The sequence below is a fragment of the Drosophila mojavensis genome, unplaced genomic scaffold (assembly GCF_018153725.1).
Source record: "Drosophila mojavensis isolate 15081-1352.22 unplaced genomic scaffold, ASM1815372v1 contig_49, whole genome shotgun sequence".
NCBI lineage: Eukaryota > Metazoa > Arthropoda > Insecta > Diptera > Drosophilidae > Drosophila > Drosophila mojavensis.
The window spans coordinates 1,305,761-1,321,762 of record NW_025318872.1 but is presented as its reverse complement, the minus strand read 5'-3'; the positions used below and the strand labels follow the sequence as shown (position 1 = coordinate 1,321,762).

At 42.6% G+C, this 16,002-nt stretch overlaps 5 protein-coding genes across 10 annotated transcripts; 2 read left to right on the top strand and 3 right to left on the bottom strand.

The window, feature by feature from the left end:
• Positions 1-6: 6 nt before the first annotated feature.
• LOC6577858 (radial spoke head 1 homolog) lies at positions 7-1,265 on the bottom strand. Its single transcript, XM_002003754.4, has 2 exons — positions 1,173-1,265; positions 7-1,114 (listed from the first exon to the last, which is right to left on the bottom strand). The coding sequence occupies exons 1-2, from the start codon at positions 1,245-1,247 to the stop codon at positions 143-145; spliced, it is 1,047 nt and encodes a 348-aa protein (XP_002003790.1). The 5' UTR covers positions 1,248-1,265; the 3' UTR covers positions 7-142.
• LOC6577856 (UDP-N-acetylglucosamine--dolichyl-phosphate N-acetylglucosaminephosphotransferase) lies at positions 1,252-5,771 on the bottom strand. The gene is made up of 5 exons (XM_002003752.4): positions 5,353-5,771; positions 5,151-5,292; positions 4,872-5,085; positions 4,570-4,804; positions 1,252-1,890 (listed from the first exon to the last, which is right to left on the bottom strand). Exons 1-5 carry the CDS (start codon positions 5,496-5,498, stop codon positions 1,395-1,397), a joined length of 1,233 nt encoding a protein of 410 aa, XP_002003788.1. The 5' UTR covers positions 5,499-5,771; the 3' UTR covers positions 1,252-1,394.
• Positions 2,187-4,410, top strand: LOC6577857. Its single transcript, XM_002003753.4, has one exon. The coding sequence runs from the start codon at positions 2,565-2,567 to the stop codon at positions 4,041-4,043; it is 1,479 nt and encodes a 492-aa protein (XP_002003789.1). The 5' UTR covers positions 2,187-2,564; the 3' UTR covers positions 4,044-4,410.
• A 263-nt stretch (positions 5,772-6,034) lies between the features above and the next one.
• LOC6577855 (sorting nexin-29) lies at positions 6,035-7,965 on the bottom strand. Its single transcript, XM_002003751.4, has one exon. It carries the CDS (start codon positions 7,693-7,695, stop codon positions 6,118-6,120), a length of 1,578 nt encoding a protein of 525 aa, XP_002003787.1. The 5' UTR covers positions 7,696-7,965; the 3' UTR covers positions 6,035-6,117.
• A 96-nt stretch (positions 7,966-8,061) lies between these two features.
• Positions 8,062-15,441, top strand: LOC6577854 (polycomb protein Sfmbt). 6 transcript variants are annotated; one of them, XM_015165850.3, is made up of 8 exons: positions 8,062-8,221; positions 8,668-8,935; positions 9,556-10,432; positions 11,069-12,415; positions 12,471-12,720; positions 12,786-13,318; positions 13,386-13,756; positions 14,070-15,441. In XM_015165850.3, the coding sequence occupies exons 2-8, from the start codon at positions 8,792-8,794 to the stop codon at positions 14,400-14,402; spliced, it is 3,855 nt and encodes a 1,284-aa protein (XP_015021336.1). In that variant the 5' UTR covers positions 8,062-8,221; positions 8,668-8,791; the 3' UTR covers positions 14,403-15,441. The 6 variants fall into 6 exon arrangements, with proteins under 6 accessions (XP_015021336.1, XP_032585023.1, XP_015021338.1 ...); XM_032729132.2 differs by having other exon boundaries at positions 8,062-8,234; XM_015165852.3 differs by lacking the exon at positions 8,062-8,221 and having other exon boundaries at positions 8,554-8,935; positions 13,389-13,756.
• The last annotated feature ends 561 nt before the right edge of the window (positions 15,442-16,002 follow it).

Sequence of the window (16,002 nt, the reverse complement as noted above, 5' to 3'; positions counted from 1 at the left end):
ACATACTTCTATTTCTATGGGATGCATAATGCCAAACGATCGTATATATTTGATGATGGAATTTATATCCATTCAAATAGTTTACACGGATACTCAGTATATTTGAAAGCTCAACAAACAAGAATATGGGAAGAGTTTCAATCTAGGGTTCGGGACATTCGGGCTGTTTGAGCACTTCGATGGCACAGGGATTGGCGTCGATCTTGCATGGTTCGGACTCAGTTTCCACTTCACTGAGATCATAGTCACACTCACATGGGAAGCACTCCATTTCGAATTCCTCGCCTTCGTCTTCGGCTTCTTCGCCCTCGCCATAAAAGCTGAACTTCTCCTGGCTGAGTGTGCTCACCTCTGAGGTGATCGAGCATACCGACAGCTCAGAGTCTGAGATAGGCAATGGCACCGGCTCTTGCGGCAGTAGAGAATAGTCATAGACAGCGATCTCCTGGGCGAACCACAATGTAGGCTTTATTTCCTCGGGCTGGTCCTCTTCATTTGCAATTTCATCCTCCTGGTTGTATTCGTCCTCCTCTACATCCCCGGATGAGCGAATAACTTTGAATTTATAATCGCCCGGCAAGAAATAGCCAAGCAGCATGTAACGATTATCAAAGCTGAACACAGCCGGTCCATTGGGATAGAGATTGTCCCAGAGACCGTGTAGAATGGTGCACTTATCATCGTTGCCAATATACAGCTCAAAGGGTCCCATGCGGACATTGCTGTTCCAAGTGGACTTAAGGCGTACCGTCATGCAGCAGTTGTCCTTCTCGGTCTTAAAGCTGTAGATGCCAACACCATGGCGATAGCCCTTATACCAATCGCCCGAGTAAGTGTCCCCAATGGCATAATTATAGCGACCCTTGCCGTGCTTCAGGTTCCTGCGCCAGTTGCCCTCGTAGACGGAGCCATCTGGATAAATAAATATGCCGCGGCCGCAGCGAACGCCACAGCGATACTGGCCATAGTAGCGCGCGCCATTCTTAAAGACATATAGACCAATGCCATGACGTCGACCCTTGCGATAATTGCCATCGTATTGATCGCCATTGGGTAGAATAGCCCAGCCACGTCCATGACGCTGTCCAGCTGCATTGCGTCCGCCTATGTATTTCTGAAAACGAATGGGGATAGAAAAGAGCCGGAGAGCCGAAGGAACCCAATTGACCTACTCCGATATTTGGTCCCTCATCTTCTTCATCGGGAAAGGAAACTTCGGTTTCGTCAGACCCCTCTGAAACGCTCATAATATAATTTTATTTTATTTATTCCTTCGCTTTGTATGTGATAAATATATCGTACTTAAATTAGTTTTGGGAACTGTGTTCTATATTTACATAAACTAGTTAAATATATATATCTCGACATACATATGTATGCTAGGCGAACGCTTGCTATGTTTCCAGCGTGTAGAAATAGTTGGCCAGTGGATAGCGTATGAAGAGGGCCAACAAGGTGCACAACAACTGGAAGGACATCAACATTTGAGTGGCAATCCGTTCATGCACCGGTCCAAAGATGAACAGCACAAAGTTGATGAGCGTGAAATTGTTGGTGACGACACGTCCATCCGGCTGCTCCTGCCAGCTGATCAGACGGAAGGTGTGCAGAACTTTAACCATCAATCGACCCAGGCTACCCAATTCGTTCAATCGAAATTCCGTTGTGCTGATGTGCAACAAATCCGTTTTGGCATCATATTTGGGCAGTCGATGCCGCGGGCAGGGTACAAAGTGAAACAACTGCGGGGTTGAGTACAGGAAATTTAGTATCTGAGGCAGAAAAAAGAGCAAGAGCGTTTTGCTAAAATGACCCAAAATGCCAACCACAGCGAAGGACATGCCGGCAAAGTAACAATAAGTATCGCCCACAAAAACCTGTGATGGATATCTGCAAGTAAATAAAAGGAAAACATTTCAAATATAACGATCAGTTATAACATAAGGTCACACTGGCCACCTAGAATATATAAGAGCAATAATAATAATATAAACCACTGAAATGTTAAACAAATAACAAAACAGATCTTAATTCGATTTGTTCCTTTTTGTACAAAAAATTGGTACCATTATGAAAAAGTACAATTTTACTAAAACAATCCACTTTTAGGTACAATTATTTATGAGCAAGAGTGCATATGTAAACGAAGGTTATATGTATCGTTAAGGCGAGCATGTATATAACGAGTAATAGAGTGACGTCACAATGTTACAAATTATAATTGTGAGATAATACCAATTGCTCATGAACTTAAATACCAAAACTAACTAGTGTTTAAAATTAAAGTATGATTAAATGTTGTTGATTGTTGCTTACAAAGAAAATCCGAAATAAATTTCCATTCTATTCGTGCTCAATATTGAACAGCTGAGAGACACAGACATTGCTGAAAAAAAATAAAAAAGAACAAGGCCAGCGACAGCTGTGCGGGTGGGCAGCAATGTGTGAAAAGTGGGTGTGTTAGCCGAGAAAAAAGCAAGAAAAAATTCATCAAAAACGCAAAAATCGCAAGCAGAAATACAAATCGAATAAGCATGTACAGTGTGTAGTATCAATCAAACACAATGACCAGGAGCGCGGCTCAAAATCTAACAGCCGGCGGCCGTCTGGCGAATAGCAAAAGGCTTGTCCTATGGTCTGTGGTGCTGGTGCAGGTGTGTTTCATTGCCTGCATTTGGCTGCTGCAGAGCAATCACAATCAGCTCCAACTGCAATCCACTAGTAACAACAACAGATTGGAGCTAGAGATGGGGCGTGTGCATTTCGTGCACCAGGCCAGACATGCAAAGAAGTCTTTAGCCTCATCCCATTGTCAGCGGAGCGAGAACATTAATCGATATCAACAGGATTTTTTTCAAATGAAAATCGATCGAATGAACCGCTCTGCAGATTATGCTATGCCGGCTTACATGGACATGGACATGGACTTAGCTGCAACTCTATGGTGCTACAGTGAGGGCACGCTAAACGAAACCCGTCAGGGACGCAACAGCGTAGATTATTTGCTGGCACAGCCACAGTGCCTGTGTGCCAGCGGCTGGCATGGACGGGACTGCGGACAGCCGGAGATTATATGGCGAGCACTGATGACGCACAGTCGGGCCAGCAGGCGAGGCGGCAACGAGGCGCCATTGAAGCTGCATGAGGCGAGCAGTACGTCATTGAAACGCCTTTACTATATACTTAACATAGGTGCCTGGGAGCATATAAATATGGAACTGCTGGAACTGCAGCTGCGCACACTTATCAAGGTTGTGGATACATTTCTCATCTATTATTATGTCAGGGACAGCAAGGATAGACTGAAACGGCGCACGCTCGAGCGCCAATTGGACGCGATACCCATTCCCAGTTACCTGGTTTATCAGTGTGAAGAGGGACAGAACCCTGGAAACTGCAGCGGTGCAGCGGCCTACAGCTACTTTCGTCACCAGCTATGGGCGCGTTGCGGGTTGCAAATGCAGCCCACGGATTTGCTGTTGTATGGCAATGGGGAAACTGTTTATGCGCCGGCGGCCGTGAAATATCTCAAATACTTTGCAACTGATGTGCTGCCGTTGCGTTTTAGGCTGAAGCACAACGTCTACGGGTTCTACTGGCAGCATCCGCAGCTGGCACGCTTAGATGGTGTTATTAGTTCCCTTGTGCATCTGCACAACGCCCAAATGGATCCGCAAAGGCTGGAGCGACAGGCGACCTATACGCTGGGCGACCTCAATCATTTTGGCGGCTGGAGCTGTGAGCTATGCATGCCGCCTGAACAGATTGTTCAGATGCTGACAGCCAAAGAAACTGGGAATAGCCCAAATATACGAATGCCCAACGAAACGAGAAGTTCACGCATCGATGCCGACTATATACAGAAGCTGATTGGAACTGGCATCCTGCTGGATGGCCACACCATGTTGCTGCGTTTGCGGCAACAGAGTGAGAAATATTATGCGCCACCGACGGCGCTGCTTTATAGCAGTCAATTTGGACAATTGCTGGTCAATTTGTATGATACGAATGCACTGGACGATGTGCAGGAGGATGAAGACTAAGACTAAGAAACATCCATTATCCTATTCGGCTATATATATATAGGCTATATATATATATGTGCCTGCTTTCCCAATCATCAACCGAACATATATGATTTTGTTTCTTCATATCAAACATATCGCCATCATTATATAAATATATACAATATTTACATCGTCTGATTTTTCATAAAAATGATTCAAAATTTAGTATCTCAGCAGGCAGACAGCGCCGACAGACAGACAGATCTGTGATAAGAAACTAAACTAGAAAAGAATTTAAAAACGATTCTCAAATTTCATGGAATTTGCTGTTGTGAATTAAGTTAAAAATATGTAATTTAAGTATGCGGATTCATAATATGGAAAATTTCGTTTGTTTATAAATATATATATATATATATATATATGGATAAATGTTATAAGCAAATTTAATTTCAGCTAATTTATGAAATAAATCAAATTTGATTGAATAAATATTTAAAATATTTTCTAATGTATACTTAAATTGGTTAAAATAATCTTTTCCATTCAATTTTCCGCTTACCTATTGAATTTCCATAAAGCCAAAGATGTAGCAAAAAAAGGTATCATAAAGTAGAGAGAAAATTGATGTGATTCCACCTGATGGCCCAGGCTAAGTTCCATTAGATTGAATACCAATACTGAACCGGCAATGATAATGGATTGACCCACCTCCAGGCCATTGATGCCAGCAAGTATATTAATGGCATTCGTACAGAATACAGCCAGACTGCCCATGAATATGTAATAAAAAATGCCTGTAATATAAAAAGAAAATGTTATTAAATCACGCATAGATACATATATGGGTAACCAAATGCTTACCAATATTAACTGATGTACCAAAGAGTCCACGTGCAAAGTTGGGCATCATGACCGTCGTAGAATTATAGTTGACATAGTAGACCATCAACAAAGGCAATGTCGCTATGGTAGGCAGCAGAAGCTTGTGCCGCCAACGTAGGTCGAGCACATCGTCGGCAAAGCCAAGAAATATCATACAGCATATTGATAACAAAGCGGCAATTAATTCCACAAACTGTTCCGAAAGATAACAATAAAGTAATTTGTTTTACTTCGTTGAATTGACTCATCGCAAATCACCTTATCGTGGGGAAACGTGACCGGCTTACCGCCAGTAACTGCATCCGTGGCGGCATCTTTGTCAAATGCAAATGGTATGGGTATAAAAAGAAACATTGAGATCAAGAAAACGCAGCCAATAATTACGCCATAGGACTCTGGACTGAAAAATATCAAATAGTACTATTAAGAGTATATGAACAGATGTAATAGCATTACTTACACCTGTGGCTTGTCCTTTTTGCACAGATCTCGGCCGCACAAATTCGCCTTGATGAACATTTCACGGAGACGGGGTATCATGCGTACCGTCATGAGGTACGCACCCACAGATATTGAGCCGATGATCGCTATTGCGGTCGTGGACATGTTGAATGCTGCACTTGCACTAATTAGATTAGAATTGCAGGCAAATCAACTGCACAGACTTGTATGGCACCAGCTTAATGTATAGGATTGATTGCACAGACTTAAAGTATGAGTTTGAACGCACGAAAGGCGAAAGATCATCAGTCAGAAAATCATTTTCTCCTAAAGTGATGCAAACAGTGGGCACAAATGTACACGCAATATTATGACAACAGATAATAACAAATACAGCTGTTCCTATTGGTGCCAAGCGGGCCTGCAAATGGTAATCGCCCTAGTTAAACTCTATCGATTGAAATTCTAAATACTTAAACATATATCGATAAGTCATCGGATACACGAGTAATTTACTGGTATCCACAGTTTGTTGATAAATCTTTAATTTAAAAAACTTAAGGATTAACAATTTACTGTTTTTTTTTTTTTTTTTTATATACTTTTAAAATTTTATTTAATATCATTTTGTAATCGTTCAGAAACTCATCTCCAATTTTATACATGTAAATAAACATTGCAATAAATATAACAGAATTAACTTAACGAGAGAAAATACTTTAATATATTTTTAAGTTGTTGTTGGTCCAAAGTTGTTTTCGGGTCTGTTGCCGTGATACTGATGCTATCGCTCGCGAAAGAATGGGAACACTTTTTGTAATTCCGCCTTCGACTTGCACGCCTCCACCTGTGGTAGTGCCTCAATAACATTCAACATGTAGATTTGTAACTGTTGTCGACGCTCCTCAACAAAGACAAGATTCATGTTGCCAAAATGTTTTTTGGGCGGAAACTCGATGGAGCTAATTATGTTGGGATGCGTGCGTAGCAACGATTTGTGTAGCTTGTTGAATTCACTATAACGACGAAACAGTGTCCAGTGCTCCAGCCGCTGGCGCATAGTAATGTGCATCTCGTAAACGTAATGCGACCCCGAGCGTGGGGTCTTAACAAGTTTCACATGTGGAATGGTAATCAGAAAGTTGGAGCAGAACGACGATGAGGGATCGATGCCCGTTTCGTTGAACTGTTTGGTGAGACGACGTACCAGTTGCCGATTTTGTAACTTCAGCTCAGCCACACGTGTTTCCAGCAGTGCACAGCGTTCGGTTAGTTGGGTTACCTGCTCCGCCAGTTGCATAGTCTGCTGACTGTTAGCCCCATTGCCCGAAGACGAGGATTTGCTCCACTGCGAGGAAGTATCACTGTGGTCCTCAAACAGCTCCTGAGATTCTTGTACAAGCTCCTCATCTTGGCCAATCGGCTGCACATCGGGCAGAGGAGTTTTCAGAAATTCCAATTCTGGTTCTATTGGATCACAGGGCGTAGTACAAATGGGTTCTATTGCCATTGCCTGCTTCAATTCCTGCTCAACTGCATCTCTCGACGTTATTTGCTGAACTTCAAGCATTTCTCGAGGAGTAAGTGTCCCCAGTAGGTCCTCTGTTGAGCTGGCGCACACAATTGGCCGCTTTACAGCATTTGCTGAACGTCCCTTCCTGCGTGCCGCCACAGGCACGGGTTGTGGTGCATAGATGATTGGCTCCTCCTTGACGATGCCAACCGCTTGCACGGAAAAACGTTTTGGTGCATTAAGTTCGGGATTTTCAACGTTCAGAGCAAAGAGCACATCTTTGAGACTGTCTAGAATCTCGGGCAATTTTTTGGCCGCCTCCTCATTAAGTAACAACGACCAGGGGGTATAGAAACGCTGCAGTTGCGCCTCGTCATTGAGCCAAGTAAGAACATGACTCATCAGACGCTTTTCATTGAGTGTAGCGCGTATGAAAGCGCGGCCACGTCCATGTTTCGTCCAGATCTGCTTGAGTCCCTCGTAACGTTGCTTTTCGTGTGGCGTAAGCTGCGTTTCACAGAAGTCCCAGAACGTCGTTTCATTGTTGTTAGTGGTACTGCTGCCACTGCCACCTGTTACGATCTCATGCATATTTTGAAAGATGCTCGCGGCCGTCAGTGTAACATTTAAGGTTTGTCGTAGGCCATACGAAAGTGTTTCCTCCAATGCCTCACACAATTCCAGCACAACATCATCCTTTTCCGTAGCTAGCTCGCGTTTTCCACTGTAAGTATCACTTGTTTGTTGCGCAGTTTGTTGTAATCGTCGAAAAATATCCTCTCTGCGTTGACCAAAAGTGCACCCACCCAAAGTGGCACGAATCGTTTCTGGCAATGCATTTTCGGGCATTTTCTTATGTTTACATAGATGTTATATATATGTTTGTTATTGTTTGGCTATTTATTTATTTGCGATTTCATTGTTTTCTCTATAAGTAGTGTTTGATAATTTCGAATTATACTAGTATATCGATAGATTTATGTTTATAAGCACTTACGATGTGTGGGTATCCACACTTATTCTTTAAATATTACAGCTGCCTGGTTAGTGCAGTTAATTATTTAGTAGTTTACACCAACAACATAATTTTCATATTTTCCTTATTCATTCATTTCATTTATCGACGCCTTCAGTTATTAACAAAATGTACCAGTTTTAGAGCACTGCTTGATCCACGCGATTCACAAATTAACAGCACACCACTAACTATCGGCTAAGTTGCGTTTGCGCATCACCAATCATCGCAAAACTAGCATTAAATTTGCGCGTAAAAGAATGCCAAAAATTGGTTTATTGCAACAAAGTTAATATACGCGTTTAAGTAAACAGCAACAAATGTGATCATACGAATTCACATAAATAAACTGCATATTGGGTATGTTAAAAATGTTAGTTTTTTGATACGTGAGGACGATTTGTTAGTTTTCTTTTGTGTTCGTTCGTTCGTCGTCTGGTCGCACGGTGCGCTTCATTGACTTTTCGAGCGAGTGTAAAGCATAAAAATGACCAAAGCTGCCTAAAATAATTCGGTTTTTGCAAACCGAACTCATTTGCAATTGTCCACAAGTGATTTATTTGATGATTTTATTGCAATTTGTATTCGTTAGAGCATTTTGCTTGCAGCTGCATTTCGTTTTCGTAGAAAGCGTAACGAGGGGAAACAAACAGAAACGGAACTAAAAAAAAAAAAAAAAAAAAGAAATAGAAACAGAAGAAAACGAAAAAACAGGCGCCGATGACGGTCCATATGGTCAGCAAGTGCAGGAGTCTGTTAAAAGTGTATGTGTGTGTATTGTGATCAGTGTGTATTTCCCATTGCAGCCGAAATTGCCGCTTCACAAATGCCACAACAAAAGACGCTACAGTTTGTCTGAATAATAAACAACTAATATACTAAAGTCACAACAACAAAATCAACAACTATCAGTAACCAAAAATATAAACAATGAATCCGGCTGAGCTGCGGATGATGTGGATGAGCAGCCAATACAACTCGGAGCGCATTACATTGGAGGATGCTGCAACTCTGCTGGGTCACTCAACTGTTGGTCTATCCGTTATGGAGGATATGACACATCAGCCCACTTTGGTAAGTCCTAATGGGACCAATGTTCCCTTAGTTTCGAAAATATTTTAACTGAATAAAAATAAAATATTTAGACTTACGATCTATCAACATATTTATTGCTTTTTAATGCTGTGTAATCAAAATCTTGAAGCCATAATATTATCGATAGGTAATCCCTAATTAATTGTATCCGACTATGTGAATTTGTAATTTCAAGCTTAGGTTTATATCAATTTTCCGGAAATATTAAGCTTTGATCAGCTTAAATCCTAGCACATACATACGTTTTCCTAGCTCGTTAGGTTGAATATTGAAATTCTTTTTGAAATTAAAGACTTCAACAGGTGGAAAGGCATGAGATTTAGCCTAAGTCAGGTATCACAGAAACACCCATCATATATTTATATGCAATATCATATGTTTATGCTTTAGTTAAAAATTGGAATTCGTTTACTTATTTCCTTCTACTTTCTTTTCTATGATTTATGTATTGGTTACGTTGTATCCGTATCCGTATCCATTCAACTGTCAACTGTATGCAACTGCCTATAAAAAATAAAACCAAATCAACACAAACCCAAACACAAACAACAACAACAACATGATAAACACCTCCAACTCTTCACCCATACCACAAAAAGGATATGAGTCCAATGATGAGTATTGTTGGGGGGGATTTTACGGGACAGGCAGCAGCAGCCGCTGCCGCACTGGGCGTACAGCCAGGAACGCTAATTGCCACAAATACAAATAATCTGTACGGCTTTGCGCATATGGGTGGACTGCAGCAACAGTTGCTGCAGCAATCCGCCGCAGCGACTGTCTTTCAAAACTATGCCGAAGTCATGGATGGCGATGATGGCAACAATGCCGGTGTGGCACTGATGGGCGTCAGCTCGGCGGCCGTTGATGATGACCAGCAGGTCTATGGCCAATTGGAGGATGGATATGATGATGGCGCTGCCAGTGGCGGGATGTCCGATCTAGAGCCCAAGCAGGAGATCATAAACATTGATGATTTTGTAATGATGAACGAGGATAATAATTCGTATGATGGCACCGATTTTATGACCTCGTCGGATAAGGATATCTCACAGTCATCATCGTCGTGCATGACCAGCATGCCGAATCATGATATGCTTGTGCCGCTAGCCGATGGCCTGCTGCATCACAAGCTGCTGGGTACCACGCATGCGATGATAAATCAAGCCGGCACATCCCTTGCCGGCATGCCAGCAGCATCCGGCAGTGGCAATGGCTTTGCCAACATCCTAGTTGCCGGTGAGGAGGCAACAAGCACACCCACGGCAAAAGCAATGCGTCCGTATGGCATTGCGTCCGGCAGCAGTAAGGCTGGCAATAGTGGGTCTGGCTCTGGGTCCAGCTCCTCGATGCGTGCCCAGCGCAAGACGCGCAAAATTGAGCCAGTGAACCGGCCTGGACTCGTGCTCAAGACACCGATTGCCTACAAGGGCAATATTGATCCCTCGGTCATACCGATACAGAAAGACGGCATGGGTATGTTTTCACTTACCATCATTTTATATGATTTTTTCTTTTAATTAGATTTTATATATGATTTAGGTTTTTATTTACGAATGTTTACTTATTTATTTTTTTTTTATTAATAAATTTCATCCAGCTCACAGAATTTTATTTTATGTATTATGTATTATTTTATGTATTATATATAATAAAATTAGTTGAAACACAAGAATTTCTGGAACAAAATAATGGGTCCCAGCCAAGTTTCAGCAATTATGTCATATATACCCCTCACATGGGTTCAATTGTATATTTACATTAGCTTAGGCATATAGTTATGAATTTCTAACTCACCTATGAACTCACCCTGAACTAGGTATTATAAGCATTCGCTAGGACAATATCCATCTAGTATCTCGGAGCTTCATTATGCATTTGTCTAATGCACAAAGCTACTTAGGTCCTTAGGTTCTTAAGCTAGAAATGTTTCAATTATAGTAATTGTAATGCAGCATAGATATAATTATTGAAATGTTATTGAAAAGCTTCATTAGACCTGTAACTAATTCAGTGCAATTAAGATCAGCATTGCTTTAATTAGTTAGCTATTTGCGAAACTTTATCGACTCTGTAATTAATCCTATCCAATGATAATGCTCTGCTTCGCAGCTGTCTGTGAACGTTGCGGTGCCATTGGTGTGAAGCACACGTTCTACACAAAGTCGCGACGTTTCTGCAGCATGGCCTGTGCTCGCGGAGAGCTCTATTCGCTGGTGCTCAATAGCAAGATGGATGCCAGCAGCTCGCCAGCTGCTGCACTGGAGATGCCTGAGTCAACGGGCTCAGCGGAAACAAATCTAGCATCGCCGTCGGATGCGCAGGATCAACATCATCAGCAACAGCAGCAGCAGCAGTCGGACATTGAGCTAACGCTGCAAGCGGCACATATCAAAAATGCCAACTATCGTTTTCGTATCACGGATCAGTCGAAGATAACGCAGCTGAACGGATTCGGGGAGCCCATGTCGCTGGGCGGGGATGCAGCTGCCAATAATGTGCAAATGGCCACGGAGGAGACAATTGCAGCACTGAATGGAGCTGCCGTTGGCGATGCTGCTGCGCCGCCGGCCGAAGCCAGCGGCAGCGAGCTGAACGCCGCCGCCAGCAATTCTTTTGTGAATGCTGCGCCAACGCCCAAAGCACTGCGTCTGTTTCGAGATGCCTTTCCGCAGGAAGATCTTCCTCAAATACCCAAGTACGAACGTCTTCCGGCGCCATGCCCACAAATGGAGAAGATCATCAGCATACGACGGCGCATGTACGATCCGATGCACTCGTACGACTGGCTGCCGCGGCTGGGCAAACCGAACTTCTATGCGGCGCCCGTTACCTGCTTTCCACACGCGCCCGGCTACGAGGTGTGGGATAATCTGGGCGTGGGCATGAAGGTGGAGGTGGAGAATACCGATTGCGATAACATTGAGGTCATTCAGCCGGGACAGACGCCCACCTCGTTTTGGGTGGCCACCATACTGGAGATTAAAGGCTACAAAGCGTTAATGAGTTACGAGGGCTTCGACGTCAACTCGCACGACTTTTGGGTGAATCTCTGCAATGCCGAAGTCCATTCGGTGGGATGGTGTGCGACGCGTGGCAAGCCCTTAATACCGCCACGCACCATCGAGCACAAGTACAAGGATTGGAAGGACTTTCTCGTGGAGCGTTTGTCCGGCGCACGCACATTGCCCTCCAATTTCTATAACAAGGTCAACGACAGTTTGCAGTCGCGTTTCCGACTCGGCCTGAATCTGGAGTGCGTAGACAAGGATCGCATATCACAGGTGCGCTTGGCCACGGTGACCAAGATTGTGGGAAAACGTCTGTTCTTGCGCTACTTCGACTCGGACGATGGCTTCTGGTGCCACGAAGATTCGCCCATTATCCATCCAGTTGGTTGGGCCACAACAGTTGGCCACAATTTGGCCGCGCCGCAGGACTATTTGGAACGCATGCTGGGTAAACACATTAACAGTTCAATGTGGTATCATACTTGACATATGAGATTTTTCAGCGGGTCGTGAGGCCATGATTGAAGTGCACGAGGATGATGCAACCATTGAGCTATTCAAAATGAATTTCACATTTGACGAATACTTTCTGGATGGAAAAACCAATGGCTTTATCGAAGGCATGAAGCTGGAGGCTGTCGATCCGCTCAATCTATCATCGATTTGTCCCGCCACTGTGATGGCTGTACTCAAATTCGGATATATGATGATACGCATCGATTCATATCAACCGGACGCCTCAGGGTCTGATTGGTGAGCCAATTTTCGAGTGGAAGCTCAGAGTTAAATAAAACAAACCATTTTATGTGCATTTGCAGGTTTTGCTACCATGAGAAGTCGCCTTGCATTTTCCCGGCTGGCTTTTGTGACTCAAATAACATAGCTGTGACGCCGCCGAATGGCTACGATTCGCGTACCTTCACCTGGGAGGGTTACCTGCGCGACACTGGCGCCGTTGCGGCCGGCCAGCATCTGTTCCATCGCATTGTGCCCGATCATGGCTTTGAAGCGGGCATGAGTCTGGAATGTGCGGATCTGATGGATCCGCGTCTGGTGTGTGTGGCCACAGTGGCGCGTGTTGTGGGTCGGCTCCTCAAGGTTCACTTTGATGGCTGGACGGACGAGTATGATCAGTGGTTGGACTGCGAGTCGGCGGATATATATCCTGTGGGCTGGTGTGTGCTCGTTGGCCACAAACTGGAGGGACCGCCGCGAGTCTCCCACCAGCAAGTGCCGAAGCCAGCCCCCAAACCCAAAGTGCAAAGAAAGCGTAAGACTAAAAAGGGAGCCAATGGCCCAACTGGCGCTGCTTCCAACAAACAAGCGCAACATGACAATAACACGCAGACAGGTGGGTTCACGCTTAAGCCACATGTAAGCTTACTTATTACTATTAACTCTCAATATAATCTTTGCAGCAGTCAAGCCGCGCACGATCGCCTTGAAGACTACGCCGCACTTGCCGAAGTTGAGCATTAAGCTGGAACTGAAGCCGGAGCATCACAATGCTGCCTTCTATGAGAATAATCAGGTCGAGGAGGATGAGGATGAGGATGGGGTGGCTGAGGACGATGCCGATGGCGATTGCAGCACCAGCCACATGTCTGAACAGTCTACCACAACGAGCTCCGATCAGTTTGCTTCACTTGGCGGAGCTCCAGCCAGCACGGTAACGCCGACGGCCAGCGGCGGCAATGGCAATGCCAGCAAAACAATGGTAAAGAAATCTTCTACTACTAAATCTCCTGCGCCACCAATTATGGGTCGCAAAGCCACTAGTTACATTGCGGTGAGTACTGTAGGATAATAGTGCGTATAGCTTTTAGAACCAATTAAACAACCAAAGCCCGCCCGCCCGCTAGCTCACCTAAGTATACATGTATATATATAGTTGTATATATATATATTTATGTTAACAATCATCAAAAATCCAGCAAAACTTGAATGCAATTTGTATATAACTTATGTTACGCACTGTTATTTTGGTACTTGCATAGCTTCATCAACAATTCACCCAGCTCGAAGCCCAGCCACGCCTCCAACCTAACTTCCCTCTAAGCAATATGAAATTAATATTCTTGATATCCTTTGCCGTCAAACAGAACTCTGCGGTTACGAACAGCAAGTACATTCCTCGTTTGGCCGATGTCGATTCGAATGAGGCGCATCTGGAGCTGATGCCGGACACCTGGAACGTGTATGATGTGTCACAGTTTCTACGTGTGAACGACTGCACCGCACACTGCGACACGTTTAGCCGCAACAAGATCGATGGCAAGCGATTGCTACAGCTGACTAAGGATGACATAATGCCGTTGCTGGGCATGAAAGTGGGACCTGCGCTCAAAATCTCTGACCTCATTGCGCAACTAAAGTGCAAACTCAACCCCAGCAAGTCCAGATCGCACAAGACGAACAAGTCACAGTTCTTATAGTGCGGCATCAGCCAGGACATTATCTCAATGCCGGAAACGAAACCCAAACAGTGTTTAACAAAGCCAAGCGTAGTTGTATTTCATTTTTATGAAACGATGAAACGCACGCATCTACACGTGTATATTACATATAGACATATATAATATTATATTGTATATCCTATATATACATATATATATATATATATATATATATATATATATATATATATATATATATATATATAATTGAAGTATTTTGTTAGAAATCGAACACATACGTTGCCTATAACGGATTTATATATCCACATACAGTTTATACAACTAACTCAAGTCTCAGAGCGCGTTATTTTATATCTACTCTAGATATAGATATAAACATACATACACATATGTATAAATATAAAGACATACGCATCCCCGTAGTTGTCTCTAATGTACGCTCATGTTATTATCAGTCAGAGTTTCTATAGCAAAGTGAATTGGGGAAATTCATTTTTATCATAAACGCATATTTTTATAATCGAAAATCGAAAGCTAATGTACAACACATATAAAACATATGTACATACACACACATACACATACACATTATATATAAATCTGAATATGGGTATATACTAAATTGTTTACAAATACCGGTTAGGTTTACTAGGATGTAAATAGAACTTGAGTTTCGTTCTAGCCTTGCAACCCCACGAACCCGACATCACGCAGCTATATACCCAACCCTACACATAGTATCAAAGTAAAGCAAGAGACAAATATCAAATATCAGGCAGCATCTCGTAAGCACATGCATCCAGTTAACATCAGAGCTAATGGCTCATAGTCCGTAAGCAAAAAGTCCCAAGAAAACAGAAAAACCAATTAATAATAAATATATTTTTTTTGCGTTGTGGTAGCCAGCATATTGCATGAAATGAATTAATTGAGCACTTCTGCAAAAGGTAACCTTAAATTAGAATACTATGTATCTAGATATGCTTAAGATATCAGCTAATGTCTAAAAAACAAATCGTAATTAATAAAAAACGAATTCAAAATTGCAAAGTGTAAACGATTTACGTGTTATTATTGCATTGGGAGTGACTATTTAATGCAATGCCCATATCTAGGGCAAGCGAATATGTGCGTATTGGATATACGATACACTTATTAGACACATTTCATAATGAAATGAAATTGAAATGGATTAATATCAAAGCCCATTTCGTTGAATTCTGTGTTGAATCAAACTTCTATAATATAATATACTGTTTACATATATTAAATTCTTTCGTTTAACAAGCTGGGCAATGGAAACATTTAACGATACATAAAATTTAATTGATGTGAGTACCAGAATTCCGATTTTGATTTGAATGTTTAATTGAATCATCATCTTGATGGCTCAATGGTTGATGATGCAGTTAACTTTTTAGATCTATTGCACAGTTCAGTATAGTCATTTAAACTTACAGATCTATCTGCTCTTTAAAGTTAATGAACAGGAATGGTATCTTCAGATGCAGTTATAGATCTGTATGTGTGGGTGAAGAGATGTTTTTTCATGCTTATCTAGAATCCTACTCCTTTAAACTAATGATTATGAAAGGCTTATCCAGCTGCACTTATAGAA